Source organism: Clarias gariepinus, chromosome 15, assembly GCF_024256425.1.
Source record: "Clarias gariepinus isolate MV-2021 ecotype Netherlands chromosome 15, CGAR_prim_01v2, whole genome shotgun sequence".
NCBI lineage: Eukaryota > Metazoa > Chordata > Actinopteri > Siluriformes > Clariidae > Clarias > Clarias gariepinus.
This window is the reverse complement of record NC_071114.1, coordinates 8,361,005-8,375,916: the sequence shown is the minus strand read 5'-3', so window position 1 is coordinate 8,375,916 and position 14,912 is coordinate 8,361,005. Positions and strand designations below refer to the sequence as shown.

Here is a 14,912-nt window from a genome sequence, read left to right as displayed (position 1 = left end):
ACAGAGAATGGTGCAAAAAAAAAAAAACTTAGTCACTTTTTACAACCCTGGTGAGCAGAAAAGCATCTCAACAAAACTCTTATGGATCTTAAGGAGCTAGAAAATCAAGTAACATTCCTTATTAGGTTCTACTTTTTTTATCCAAGGTCTAAGAATACACTGGGCACAGGTTCAGTAAAACCAGACACATGAACAGCCTGAAAAACATATTTTATTTCAAATCCACAGTGTTCACAGTGAGTGCCAAAACAGGATTATCAATCACCGTTTAATACAGCCTGTACTTAAAAAAGATAACCATACATGAAGTAAAATAAGGGAAAAACTCAATTCTTAACAACATAAAATGTTTTTTCCTTTAAAGAGAGATGCTAGGCAGTGAACCACTGTTATCTAGAATGTACTAATACAAACACACATGAGAAAGGTAAATTCTTTGGTATTGAAAATAAACTGAAATCTAAGAGTTTTATGAAGCATCAGTCAGCCAGGTGATACAGGACACAACACAGTCCAGTAGGAATATCAATGATATCTTTTTATGTATTACTGAAGTATATTGTCTTATAGATTAGTGTTCTATTTTAATAATGGTGCTACATTTAACAGGGGGAAAGAATAGCAATGGGCACCATCAATTACATGTTTGTTCACAGGTGAGAGGATACCCATTAAACTGAGGAAATATTCATGAATAACCATGACAATACAAAACATCTACTTATCCATAATCCTGATGATAGGTGGAAGAGATTTACAGTGGTAAAGGGTCTTGTAGACCCTTATCTAATACTGGCTTTTATTTCACAGAATACAGTCCGCCAATTTAGAGGTGTTTATAAATGTATATTTATAATATACTTTCCATGTAATAGTGTTAAATACTAATGTGACCTACACAGGCACATTTACTTCGTAAGCAGTAGAATTAAAGCTGAATTTTTTTTTTTTTTAAAGCAACCCCAGATTGTGAATGTGTCTGTAAGGCAGTGAAGGACACAAAAGGAGGTAATGAAAAGAAACGTTATAATATAACAAAGCCGATTTGGTGTACTGGCTGGTTTGTTGTTCAGTAGAAAAGTAGAACTGAAGGCAAGGGGGAAAAACTAGTTGCATATTTCACTAAATACTGTGGTGTTTGTGTGACACACATAAACTGAAAAGGCAGAAAATGAGGAATTGGTACTTCTTATTTTGCAGGCTTTTAAAAGGTTTTATGTGAGTCCAATCTCTTCCAGTACGCTGCGTGGTGCTTCGGCTTCCTGGAAAAGAGAACGAAAAAAATATCACGCACAATCGTTAACACTTTGTTGAAATATTTAGCATATCGATGCTGCAGTCTAAATACTCACAAGACATACGATAGCAAACACTGCCATTTTATAATGTTAAAATAAAACAGCATGTAGCTGATATGAAGTAAACAATCAAAAGTATGTGCACACCTATCCATTGCATTCACATGTGGTTCTTCCCTAAACAGGTCCCTAACAGTAGCATTAAGTTTTCCCTTTACTAGAACTAAAAGGCCCATAAATATTATGTACTTAGGCGCTGATTTGATTAATATTGTGATTCTCCTAGTATTACAACTTTATAAATATCCCAATTCAAAATTACATTTTTTAAAATAATTAACGATATTTAAATGTTATTTAATTTTAAACAAAGATATAAAGTACACGTTTCATTGCCAACTTTTTACAATCTGGTGATTAACCCCCTTATAAACCCCTATACCCTCCACACCCCCTCATTCCGGACTCCGAGCCAGCCGTACATGTCTAAGAAAGTGTAGAAACCGGGCTTATTTGAGGAAGGAAAAGAAAGAAACAAAAACATGGAGCTAGACGTCTGGGTTGTGTGCCCAAAAATGTTTTTTGAATTTAATTCAATTTTAAGATATGGATGGATGGATGGAACTTGTTTGACCCCAGGGAATGATCTTAATCTAACATTCAAACTCAAAAATTTAGTGAAAAGCCTTCCTTAAAGAGTGAACGTTATTATAACAACTCCTGATTAAGGGTCCATATACTTTTGATCCTATAATGTATGAAGGTTTTCCTCACCTCTTGCAACATATCTGCCTGTTCAATAGCCTTCAGTACAATCTTTTTAGATGTCTCCTGAGCTTCCCCACCCAGTATAAACTCGTCCAGGATGTAGTACGCTTTCTCAAAGTTGAAGATGATGTCCAGCTCGCATACCTGGTAGAAGGTGGTAGACAGAGATACACAGACACATGAGAAACAGAAAGCACAAGTTGAAGGCTACACTGTGAAAGAGACTCACACTGCCAAAATACTTGTCCAGCAGTTCAACGTATCTGTGGATGATCTCGAGGGTTATCAGTTCGTTCTCTTGGTCTTCTACAGCACAGCAAAAATACAGACTGGCATATCTGTAAATGAAACAAAGTAAAGTATGCTTTAACTTAAAGTTTTTGATGACCTCTGTATTATAAACATCATGTTCTGACAAGGACTACACGCCATAATCCAGTGTATCTTATGAGTAGGTTCAACCGCCATTTCGATCCCTTTAACAGATTTCACCAAATACACATCCTGTGTTTTTTTGTGTGACAATAGAAAAAAATATATAATGTTTACCTTTTGTAGACAATTTTTAAATCTCTCCACTCCAGAAAGCTGCACATTTTGGGTTTTCGGGCCAACACCATCTGGATGACCTCGCGGGAGATTTTCTTCTTTTGTGTGTCAGACAGTGGCAAGTACCACTTCTGCAAGCGCAGCTTGCCCTGGCGGCTAAACAGCAACATGAACTGCATCTGAAGAAAGAAAATGTAGTCAAGACATCGATAAGGTTAGAAATTGTGATTTTTGCTCGAAATCGTCTTTTAAATAATCCTTCATTTTCAGCAATTACAGCTTTGCAGACCTTTGACATTCTACAGTAGCTGTCAGTTTGTTAAGGTAATCTAAGGAAATCTCACCCCATGCTTTTTGAAGCACCTCCTACAAGTTGCTTCGGCTTAATGGACACTTTCTACGAGGGGTGTTCATGTCAAACCTGGACTAGTGATGAAATGTCTCATGAATGAAGGTGTAGACCCGTAGATGACTTCAATCACAGTATGTTAATGAGACTTTTCGACGCAATAAAACATTTAAATAGTGCGAACCTTTTAAAGAAGGCCATATGGGCATGAATGACGATCCCAGCCAAGGTTTTTTAGAGCCCATTGCAGTCGCTCCTGTTAATATTCAGCGAGTAGAACGCTCTTAAGGGAAAAAAACAGCCTGGTTTAATCACCAAAGGCATTCTGTTTTTGCAGGACAATGCATGACCTCATACTGCCCACACAACACTTGCACATTACAGAAACCCGACTGCGAGTTATTGCCACATCCCCCGTACAGTCCTGACTTAACGCCAAGCAATTTCTACATGTTGGGGCCATTAAAGGGGTTCCTGTAAGGCCAGCGTTTTAGACATAAAGCCAGTCCGATTATGGCTTCAGTGTACTAAGGGAACGTTCTAACGTGATGGTATCCAAGCAGCAGTGATAAATGCGTTAATGTAGCAAGGTTTTCTTTTATTCTGCACAAACAAAAAACCTGGTTTGACTTGAACGTCCCTCAAGCTGCTCTAACAACACTTCAACAAGTTGGAGATCTAGTGATGCACAGGCCAGACCATTATGGAGAGAATACCAGGTAAATCGTTCTTCTCCAATGATTATTGCAAAGTTTGAAGCTGTGGGTGACATGGATTTGCAAAACAAACTTATCACATTCCTTTTATATCCTGTATATTTCTCGAACTCCAGCACCACCAAAGCAGTCTAGCCCATCACCTTTCCTCTACAATACTTGACAGATGGCATCAAACCCTTCTCCAGCATCTTTTCATTTTTTTCTACATCCTCCAAATGTTCTTCATGTTCCAAACACCTCAAACTTAGATTCGTCTGTCCGTAACACTTTCACTCTTTTTCACACAATGTCTGTGTTCTTTGGCTCATCTTAATCTGTTATTTTTATTGGCTTAGATTTAACTTTTTCTTTGCAACTCCAACACCCAGGAGTCGACTTTTAAGTTTTGATGTTAAGACTGGTATTGCAGGCACCGTTCAATAAACCTACCGGTTAAGGGCCTGTGAGGCATTTTTTTAAAGGGAAATTCTATTACTCAGTTGCACCACAGCTTCCCACTTGTCTTTCTATCCTGGTACGAGCCAGTTTGTGCTGTTGTTTGACAACAATAATATGCATTGTTGTATGAAATTCTCCAATTCTTGGCTATTTGTCATATGGCATAGTCTTCCTTTCTTAGAACAATAGGCTGATAAGGTGCAGACTTGGGGTCCACCACAATATTAAGCAGGTAGTTTTAATGTAATGGCTGGTCGATGTACACTACATTAATCAAATGTTTGGGCTCACTTGCAAATTGGTTTTGAAAAACAAAATTATATACATTTAAAAGTAAAACAGCATTACATTAAAACCACCTGCCTAATACTGTGGTGTGTCACTAAACCATGTTTGAATCTCGTGCTCTGGTATACACCACCAAGTTGTTAGTCACACATCCTGTAAGTTGCAAGGTGTGGTCTCTGTGGGTTGATGTCATTTTTGCAGCACATCCCAGAGATGCTCAATCTACCTGAGATCTCGAGAATTTGGAGGCAACACCTTGAACACTTTGTCATGTTCCTCAAATCATACCTGAGCAATTATTTGTATTCTGTAAGGGCACATCAGACTACTGCTGAAACAGGCCACTACCTTTATGTGGCAATGTGTGTAGATTTGTGCTACAGTAGCTCTTCTTGGGGTTCGGACCTTCGCTCAGGGGCTCTGACCCAGTCGTCTAATAATCACAATTTGACATTTAGATCTGTATGCTTGCACTTTTTTTCTGCTTTCAAGACATCACCTTCGAGACCTGACTCTTCACTTCTCTTCCCACCCTCTAACAGGTATGACTGTGATAATCAATGTTAATTATTTCATATAATGTATCATTTTCAGTGATTTTAATCTTATATTTAAACTGTTATTTGTGAAGCAATTTTCAGCAAATGGTGTTTTAAAGTTAAAAGAAAAATTAATATAGGAAAATCAGCACAGTGGCATAGTGGTTAGAACTGTCACTTTGCGCCTCCAGGGTCGGGGTTCAATTCCCGCCCACGCGGTGGAAGACTGTGTGTCTGGAGTTTACATGTTCTCCCTGTGCTTGGTGAGATTCTAAAGACATGCAGATTAGGCTAAAAGTGTTTTAAAACTGTCATTCACACAACACAGGGCAATCAGGCAACGAGCTTGCAACCCAACCCCCTAAGTAACTGCCATAGAAATGACGGATATATCCTCAGGGTGTGGAATCAGATGGCTTGTGGACGGACCACAATACTAATATCAGAAAAATAAAAAGGATGTCAAGGAATGTCAGCAAATCAATTTTAATAATGTAGTGCTTTAAAGTGAGCATAATAACAAGGCAAGAAAAAAATAAGGAATAAGCACTAATTTAATGTCAACTATAACAGTTTGTACCTTATTGAGAAAATGAATACAATAAATTAAACCCCATAGTCATTTGAAAGTCACATGTAGTGTATCTGAAGATTAAACGTGTTTGTAAATTACTCTATGAAAACTAAATAATGTTTTCTTCACCTTAGACACAGCCACTCCCTTGTTGTCTATCAGAGCTTTTCTATTCACTCTTACACAAACACATGGACAGGCTGTGTATATTATCCTGCCTGTACTCTATGTACCTTTTCTGACTGTCTTCTGTATTAAATTACGACTTTAATATGATCTTTATACGAGCTTTATCCACATCATGGGTCTACTCAGCTTCCCATCACTCAGCTTGTAGCTGGCTAACATTTACTACAGGACAACAGCTACAAATAACTGTGACGCCGGGTAGCTAAAACAGCCTGCTTATTAAGAACTTCTGCTAGTTAGCTGGTTTAACCGAGTAAACTCTGGTTAGCATCCTTACCTTCACTGTTATATCGTCGGCGAGTGTGTGAACACGCAGCGTCCGTTAGCAAACCCTGCTAGGCTTCAGCGGCGCCGCGTCCCGTTACAATGTTTCTCGTGTTACTTTTCACTCTCAGCGATCAAGCTGCTCATTGGCTGAGAGGCTCATCGCTGTAACACGTCATTGGTTTATACTGAGCAGGCTTTAAACAGCGGTCAGCGTACCGTTAAACTCACCAACTGAGTCTTTGTTGGCGTCTGAACCATTTCACCAGTGTTGGTAGAAACCAATACTGGTAAGGGGGGAGGGGGAACTTATTCCAGAAAAATAATAATTCAGATTCGCTGCAATTCACGTTTCTGGCGCTAGAGGGCAGAGCAGGTTTTAGGTTTAAATGCTGTTGATTTGAGCGCTGCTCTCGCCGGGCGCGGTGGCGCGTGCCTGTAATCCAAGCTACTGGGAGGCTGAGGCTGGCGGATCGTTTGAGCTCAGGGGTTCTGGGCTGCAGTGGACTATGCCGATCGGGTGTCCGCACTAAGTTCGGTATCGATATGGTGCTCCTGAGGGAGCTCGGGACCACCAGGTCGCCTAAGGAGGGGTGCACCGGCCCAGGTCGGGAACGGAGCAGGTCAAAGCCCCCGTGCCGATCAGTAGTGGGATCGCGCCTGTGAATAGACACTGCAGTGCAGCCTGTGTAATACAGCGGGACTCAGTCTTTTACACACACTTAAAAAAAAAAAAAACATACAGCTACAACACACTGCCCTCTCACAACTATACATTTCCTTAACGGCTCCTACATGTACAAATCTTATAGACTACACCTAAAACACTTACACTTTAATCTCATGAATAGCATGCCTTTTTTGGATTCATAAACATAACCCAAAATGTTAAAAACCACCAGAATATTTTTTAAAAAAAATCATATATTCACTCCCTTTTCTCTTCTTTTGTCTATTTTATATTTTATGCCAGAGTTTTAAACTGTATCTGACCATCAGCACTACACTGCCTCCTATTGGAAAACGACAGATATTACAACTTTATATCTCTCAAATACAGGTCACGGTCAGCAGGAGGCGCAATTTACCTCTTAAAACGTTACTACCAGCTTTTCAAACATTTAATCAGAATCAGAAAGAGTTTTATTGCCAAGTACGCTTGCACGTACAAGGAATTTGTTTTAGTGACAGAGCTTCCAGAACAAAAAACAAATGACAAGACAAAACAGCACGACACAAAAAAAGGGTTGACATTAAATGGAGTAGGGTGTGAGATACTTTTAAATAAGTTATATAAATATCTAAAATCTGTGGTATTATACAGTATATTGCACTGTGGTACTGTACACAATATTGCACATATATTTATTGACACTTAGAATGATGTTTAACTGTTCATGAGGGAGATCGCCTGGGGAAAAAAACTTGTACTTTGTAGCGTCGACCCGACGGCAAACGTTCAAATAAAAGGTGGCCTGGGTGTGAGGGGTCCAAAGTGATATTCCGAGCCCTTTTTTCTCGCTCTGGAATGTATACAGTTCTTGCGGTGTGGGCAGGGCAGTGCCAATAATTCTTTCAGCAGTCCGAACCGTCCTTTGTAGTCTTCTGATGTCTGTTTTCGTAGCCGAGCCGAACCAGACATAAAACTCCCGAACACGTTTTAGAAATACTGTACTAATACTGGGAGTCATCATGACTAAGTGTCATCATTTAGTCTTAAAACAGTCTTAATTATTCATGATACGGATTCCACAAGATGTTCCTGGACATTTTTTCTATGTTCTGCAACATTCCAAATGCTTTTAGATTTGAGAGACTGAAAATGCCTCTGAAGAACACTGCATTTGTTGTGATGTTTATGAAACTAGACTTTTGCTTTGTGATATGGTTCATTATCATGCTGGAGGTAGCCATTAGAAGATGGGTAATCTGTGGACATGAAGTACATTCAAGTGATCCATTCAAGGCAGGATGGGTTCACCTGTATGCCTTAGCAGAAATCAAGATACCTCAAACCAGTCATTAATTGTTCGGTCGTGGTGTGCCCATTGCAGCATCACCTTTCTGTTCTTGGTTGCCAGAGTGATTTTGTAGCACATAATCCACAAGGTTCGATGAGTTAAATGCATGTTGTGTATTCTGAAATGATTTTATGCTGACCACAACTACAAAGTGGTCTAGTTCCGATAGTTGGAACACCATTTCACTCTCTTAATGTTTTTGCACATATATACTTAAATAAAAATAAAAAATTTTCTGACCACCTAAATTGTTTCTGCTACCTATGTTACATTGAAGCATTTGTTATTATATTGTAATATTTGTTTTCACCGTGTTCCACACTAGAATTGTATATTGGTTAGCACTATACTGTTTCATAATGCGCCTGTGATCCTGTTTTATCCTGTGATAGATGTTTACCCATGGCTATGTCCATGTGCAGATCCCGATGACTGCATGCTACCATAACCTGCGAATGGAGTGTGCAGTCAACTTGCTGCTGCTCCTCACGCTGTTCCAATGTTTCACAGCCCTTACTTCTGCCTCAAATGTGCTTACTTGTTGCTGAGTGAGGTGTGACTTTTGGTTTAAAAAAACTGATGACGATGCCTCCTGTTACCTTCAGCAATAAATGCCTGTGACACAATCACAGTATGACATAAAGGCTGATGATGACGCTGGCTTTTGTAACATCTTGAGAAACTCCTGTAACATCCTGTGATGGAACTACCTGTGCAAACACACAAACTTTGGCAATTGGCCAACTAGAAAGTTTGCTTCTTCTTTGGGAATCATTGCATCATTATGTGCACATGTGCACTTTACTGTGCACTTGTATGCTTCATGGCCCATGTAGGTCAGAGTAGTCTTATTTAGTTACAGTCAAGCCCAAAATTATTCATACCCCTGGCAAATTCTGACTTAAAGTTACTCTAATTTAACCAGCCAAGTTTTTGATTAGAAATGACACAGGCATCTCCCAGAAGACAATAAGATGATGTACAAGAGGCATCATTGTGGGAAAAAATTATTACTCGTCTTTTATTTATATTTGAACAAAAATTGGCATGTCCAAAATTTTCCTACCCTTCTCAATAATCAATAGAAAAGCCTTTATTGGCTATTACAGCGATCAAATGCTTCCTATAATTGCTGACCAGCTCTTTGCATGTCTTTACTACTATTTCTGCCCGTTCATCTTCAGATCGCTTTAGCGATAAGCTCCAACCATTTCAAGTTAGAGAGTCTATATGCCATCACCCTGATCTTTAGCTCCCTCCACAGATTGTCAATTGGATTTAAGTCAGGACTCTGGCTGGGCCACTACAAAACATTAATGTTTCTGTACCTGCTAACCATTTCTTCACCACTTTTGCTGTGTTTTTGTGACTGTCCACAAACCAACAGCAAAAAGCTTCTGTTTTTCACCAGTTAAGTTGATTAAAACAGCAGTTCCCAATAAATTAGGGTAATTAGAATGCTTTAGAACAGCTTGGACTATTCGAAATTGTATAGACCTTTGGATTTTCCCATTGACTGTGACAGTTTGCCAAGGTTATGAATAATTTTGAGCATGACACTTTGTTTAAATGTAAATAAAAGCTGAGAAATACTTTTTTTTTTCACGATGATGCCTATTGTACATCGTCTTATTATCTTCTGGGAGAAGCCTGTGTCATTTCCAGTCAAAAAAAACGTTGCTGGTTAAATAAAAGTAACTTTAAGTCAGAATTTGCTGGGGTATGAATAATTTCAGGCTTGATGCTTCATGACCCATGTAGATCAGAGTAGTCTAGTTATCATCTGCCTCCACCTAACCCTATCCTCTGCTTCCTTTTCTCTCACCCCAACTAACTTCATGTCCTCTCTCACTGCGTCCATAAATCTCCTCTTTGGTCTTCCTCTAGACCTCCTGTCTTGCAGTTCCAACCTCAGCATCCTTCCACCAATATGCTCACAATATCTCCTCTGAACACATCCAAACCACCTCAATCTGGCCTCTCTGACTTTATCTCCAAAACATCTAACATGGGTTGTCCCTCTGATGAACTCATTCTTGATCCTATCTGTCCTTGTCACTCCCAAAGAAAACCTCAACATCTTCATCTGTGCTATCTCCAACTCTGCCTCCTGTCTTTTCATCAGTGCCACTGTCTCTAAGCAGTAGAGAATTGCTGGTCTCACCACTGTCTTGAACACTTTTCATTTCATGTTACCCTTTTATCGCACAACACACCTGATACTTTTCTCCACCTATTTCAACCTGCCTGTACCCGCCTCTTCACCTCCTTTCCACAATATCCATCGCTCTGAACTGTTGACCCTAAGTACTTAAAGTCCTGTACCCTCTTTACCTCTGCCGGCTGTAGCCTTACTGTTCCACTTGGGTTACTCTCATTCACACACATGTATTCTGTCTTGCTACGGCTAACCTTCATTCCTCTCCTTTACAGAGCGTGCCTCTACCTCTCTAGATTTTCCTCCACCTGTTTCCTGCTCTCGCTACAAAGCACAATGTCATTTGCAAACATCATTGTGACTAAGAGGAAAATATAAATAATAATAATAATAATATATTTATGATCAGGTTTTTTCTTGCAGAATAAGTTCATTAAATTTTGATCTGGTAGAAATTGTTTTTCTTTGGTATTAAAACTTGGCAGGTCAAAAGTATATGTTTTATAGTCAGAGTGCTGAAGTGCTGACATTTTGAAGCTTCCTCGCCCTTCAATAAATATGCATGGGTTAAACTTGTATGGCCTATACGGCACTTTGTGATCTGGTCCTTTCTGTATCTGAAGGGGTGAAAGCATATTTTCCTTACCACTGGGTTAATTTCAAATAATTTGTTGTGTTGGTATTCTACCCATTTTGTGTGTAAAAGACTGAGTCCCGCTGTATTACACAGGCTGCACTGCAGTGTCTATTCACAGGCGCGATCCCACTACTGATCAGCACGGGAGTTTTGACCTGCTCCGTTTCCGACCTGGGCCGGTTCACCCCTCCTTAGGCAACCTGGTGGTCCCCCGCTCCCGGGAGGTCACCATATTGATGCCGAACTTAGTGCGGACACCCGATCGGCATAGCGCACTACAGCCCAGAACTCCTGGGCTCAAGCGATCCTCCCACCTCAGCCTCCCGAGTAGCTGGGACTACAGGCACGCGCCACCGCGCCCGGCGAGAGCAGCGCTCAAATCAACAGCATTTAAACCTAAAACCTGCTCTGTCCTCTAGTGGTCAGTTCAGGAATTACAGAGATCTCACTGTCCTCCTCGTTTCTGTGGTGTTTGACGTTGCATTTAAAATCTCAAAAAATCGGGTTATGCCATCTTTAACCAGCAAAAATCAGCAGATTGTGAATGCTATTTATTTGAACAAAAAAGATAAAACATGCTATTTTGCAAAACACAGTAAACAAATTGTAACAAACCCACAACGCAATTACAAAGTTTAACAAGAACATTTCAAGGCTTTATTGTCATTACAACCATATACAGTTAGTACACAGTGAAACGAAACAACGGTTCTCCAGGACCAAGGTGCTACATGCAACATAAATTTACAACATAAATTAACAGAAACACTAAACTAGCTAAACAAGAGGCCTAGTTAGCTGGCTAGCAGAGACAGGACAGAAAGACCTAACATAAATTACAACATAAATTAACAAAAACTAACTAGCTAAGTATAACTAAAGGTTTTATAGACAACATAAAGTGCACGTGCAAATGTGCAAACAAGAGCAACAACAACAAAGTGACAGTGATTTCTGCCTTGTATGTGGAATAGGTGGATGTAAACTGAAAGTAACAACAAGCAGACCTTTTGTAGACATTATATGGTAGCATATATATTAAAAACATAAGAAATCTCCAATATGAGAGATTTTAAATGCTTCATCAAACACAACAGAAGAGAGGGGGAAATGAGATCTGTGTAATTCCTGCACTGACCACTAGAGGACAGAGCAGGTTTCAGGTTTAAAAGCCGTTCAGTTGAGCTCTGCTCTCGCCGGGCGCGGTGGCGCGTGCCTGTAATCCAAGCTACTGGGAGGCTGAGGCTGGCGGATCGTTTGAGCTCAGGGGTTCTGGGCTGCAGTGGACTATGCCGATCGGGTGTCCGCACTAAGTTCGGTATCGATATGGTGCTCCTGAGGGAGCTCGGGACCACCAGGTCGCCTAAGGAGGGGTGCACCGGCCCAGGTCGGGAACGGAGCAGGTCAAAGCCCCCGTGCCGATCAGTAGTGGGATCGCGCCTGTGAATAGACACTGCAGTGCAGCCTGTGTAATACAGCGGGACTCAGTCTTTTACACACACTTTTTTAAAACAACAACTCCAAACACACCATACAGCACTACAACACACTGTCCTCTCACAACTATACATTTCATTCACGGCTCATAAATGCGTAAATCTTACCGTTTAAATTACATCTACACATAAAGCTTCTCCGCTGTAATCTCATAGCATTGTGTAAAAAAAATTTAAAATTATAAACATAACCTAAAATGGTAAAAACCACCAGAGATATTTTAAATCATAAACTCACTCTATTTTTCTGTCTTTTATCAATTTTCTATATCTTATGGCAGAATATTAAAAGGTATCTGACCATCAGCACTACACTGCCTCCTATTGGAGAAAGTTGAAAATTACAAATTTATATTCCTGAAGCACAAGTAACGGCCAGTAAGAGGCGCTAAATAAAACCTTTTTTTAAAAAAACAATCAAAAGCTGCTTGTCACACTGGCTTTACTGTATAATCATGTGTATGCTTATACAGTAATTTATAAAATATGTAATATTTGATTGAAGGCTTTTCTATTATAAAGCATTAATCTCGTTCTGTGATTGGAGATTTTACAGCAGTGACTCTTTCTTTACAATTTTACCCATCATTCATTAAAAGCTGGTTTTTCTTTCGTTTTAACAATTTATTATTAAATTCTATTTTTAAGATATTATTATTATTATTATTATTATTTAATAAGAAAAAAAAGCTAGTAAATACTGACCATTCCTGGATATAGACTAATATTTGCTAAGGGAAAGAAGACACTTTTCTGTTTGTCTTGTTATTTGTCATTACCTAATGATTTATTAAACTGGTTAAGATTTAATTTAAAGTTATTGTGTAGATAACAAGTACAAAACCAACAGAATGCAATGACTATATAATTATGACTATCTAGTGTCTTCTTGTGCCAGTCCCAAGTCTGGATAAATGCAGAGGGTTGTGGCAGGAAGGGCAGCCAACATAAAACATTTGCCAAATCAATCATGCGAATCATGACCTTGAATAACAGGACCTCTATACCGAATCGTGGCCCGGGTTAACAACAACCACCAACAGTGCTGTTGACCTACAGGGTGCTAGTGGAAATTGGGCTACTGTTGGTCAAAGAATGAGAGGAGAAAGGTGTGTTTGTAGGGAGAGAGAGAAGAGGAAAGGCAAGAGTTTAGGAGTGACAGTACGGACTTTGAATCTTGAGACTATGACAGGGAAGGGAAGAGAGTTGGTTGACATGATGCAGAGAAGGACGGTGGATATACTGTGTGTCCAGGAGACCAGGTGGAAAAGTGGCAAGCCTAGAAGCTTAGGAGCAGGGTTCAAGTTGTTTTACCATGGTGTAAATAAGAAAAGAAACAAAGTAGGAGTTATCCAGAAAAAGCAGTTTGTAAGGAATGTTCCCGAGGTGAAAAGAGTATCAGATAGGTTGATGAGTCTGAAGCTGGAAATTTAAGGTGTGATGTGCAATGTTATTAGTGGTTATGCCCCGCAGGTAGGGTGTGGGTTAGAGGAGAAGGAGGAATTCTGGAGTGAGTTAGATGAAGTAATGCAAAGCATTAGAGGTGAGAGTGGTGTTTGGTGCGGGTTTTAATAAACATGTTGGGGAAGGGAACAGAGGTCATGAGAATGTGATGGGCAGGTTTGGTCTTTAGGACAGCAACGCAGAAGGACAGACGGTGGTGGACTTTGCAAAGAGGATGGAAATGGCAGTAGTGAATACCTTTTTCCAGAAGAGGTAGGAACATAGGATGACATATAAGAGTGGAGACAGAAGCACTCAGGTGGACTACATATTGTGTCGACGATGTAATTTGAAAGAGATCAGTGATTGCAAAGTAATGATAGGGTAGAGTGTACCCAGACAACACATAATGGTGGTGTGTAAAATAAACCTGGTAGTAAGAAGGGTGACAAGGACAAAGGTAGAGCAGAAGACAAAGTGGTGGAAGTTGAAAAAGGAAGAATGTTGTGCAGTTTTCTGAGAGGAGTTAAGACAGGCTCTGGGTGGTCAGGAGGTGCTTCCAGTTGACTGGACAACTACAGTTAGGATGATCAGGGAGACAGGTAGGAGGGTTCTCGTTATATCATTAGGAAAGCGAAAAGTGGACAAGGAGACTTTGAAGAGCAACGATGAAGTCCAGGAGTGTATACAGAGAAAGATATTAGCTAAAAAGAAGTGGGACACTGAGAGGACGGGACAGAGTAGAGTACAGGGAGATGCAGTGTAAGGTGAAGGTAGAGGTGGCAGAGGCCAAACAACGAGCATATGAGGACTTGTATGCTAGGTTGGACAGTAAGGAGGGAGAGATGGATCTGTACAGGTTGGGAGGGCAAATAGATAGAGAAGGAAATTATGTGCATCAGGTTAGAGTGATTAAACATAGGGATGGAAATATACTGACAGGTGCCAGGTGGGTGATAGGAAGTTGAAAGGATTACTTCAAAGAGTTTATGAATGAGGAAAATGAAGGAGAATGAACAGTAGAAGAGGTGACTGTTATGGAGCAGGAAGTAGCAAAAATCAGCAAACCGTTAAAGTCTAATGAAGACTGGAATGGCAGTTGGTTCTGATGACATACGTGTGGAGGTATGGAAGTGCTTAGAAAAAGTGGCAATTGAGTTACTAACTAGTTTTTTTTTAACA

General features: G+C 39.9%; 1 protein-coding gene across 1 annotated transcript; it reads right to left on the bottom strand.

Moving 5' to 3' along the window:
• Positions 1–191: 191 nt before the first annotated feature.
• Positions 192–6,248, bottom strand: ap1s2 (adaptor related protein complex 1 subunit sigma 2). The gene is made up of 5 exons (XM_053512501.1): positions 5,989–6,248; positions 2,616–2,794; positions 2,296–2,404; positions 2,073–2,210; positions 192–1,262 (listed from the first exon to the last, which is right to left on the bottom strand). Exons 2-5 carry the CDS (start codon positions 2,792–2,794, stop codon positions 1,215–1,217), a joined length of 474 nt encoding a protein of 157 aa, XP_053368476.1. The 5' UTR covers positions 5,989–6,248; the 3' UTR covers positions 192–1,214.
• Between the last annotated feature and the right edge of the window lie 8,664 nt (positions 6,249–14,912).

Excerpts from the sequence above, each read along its gene's own strand:
- ap1s2 (XM_053512501.1), bottom strand. The coding sequence starts at position 2,794 with ATGCAGTTCATGTTGCTGTTTAGCCGCCAGGGCAAGCTGCGCTTGCAG. Across the intron at positions 2,405-2,615 it reads TTAAAAATTGTCTACAAAAG|ATATGCCAGTCTGTATTTTT; the intron begins GTAAACATTATA and ends TTTCATTTACAG. Across the intron at positions 1,263-2,072 it reads AGGCAGATATGTTGCAAGAG|GAAGCCGAAGCACCACGCAG; the intron begins GTGAGGAAAACC and ends TCTCTTTTCCAG.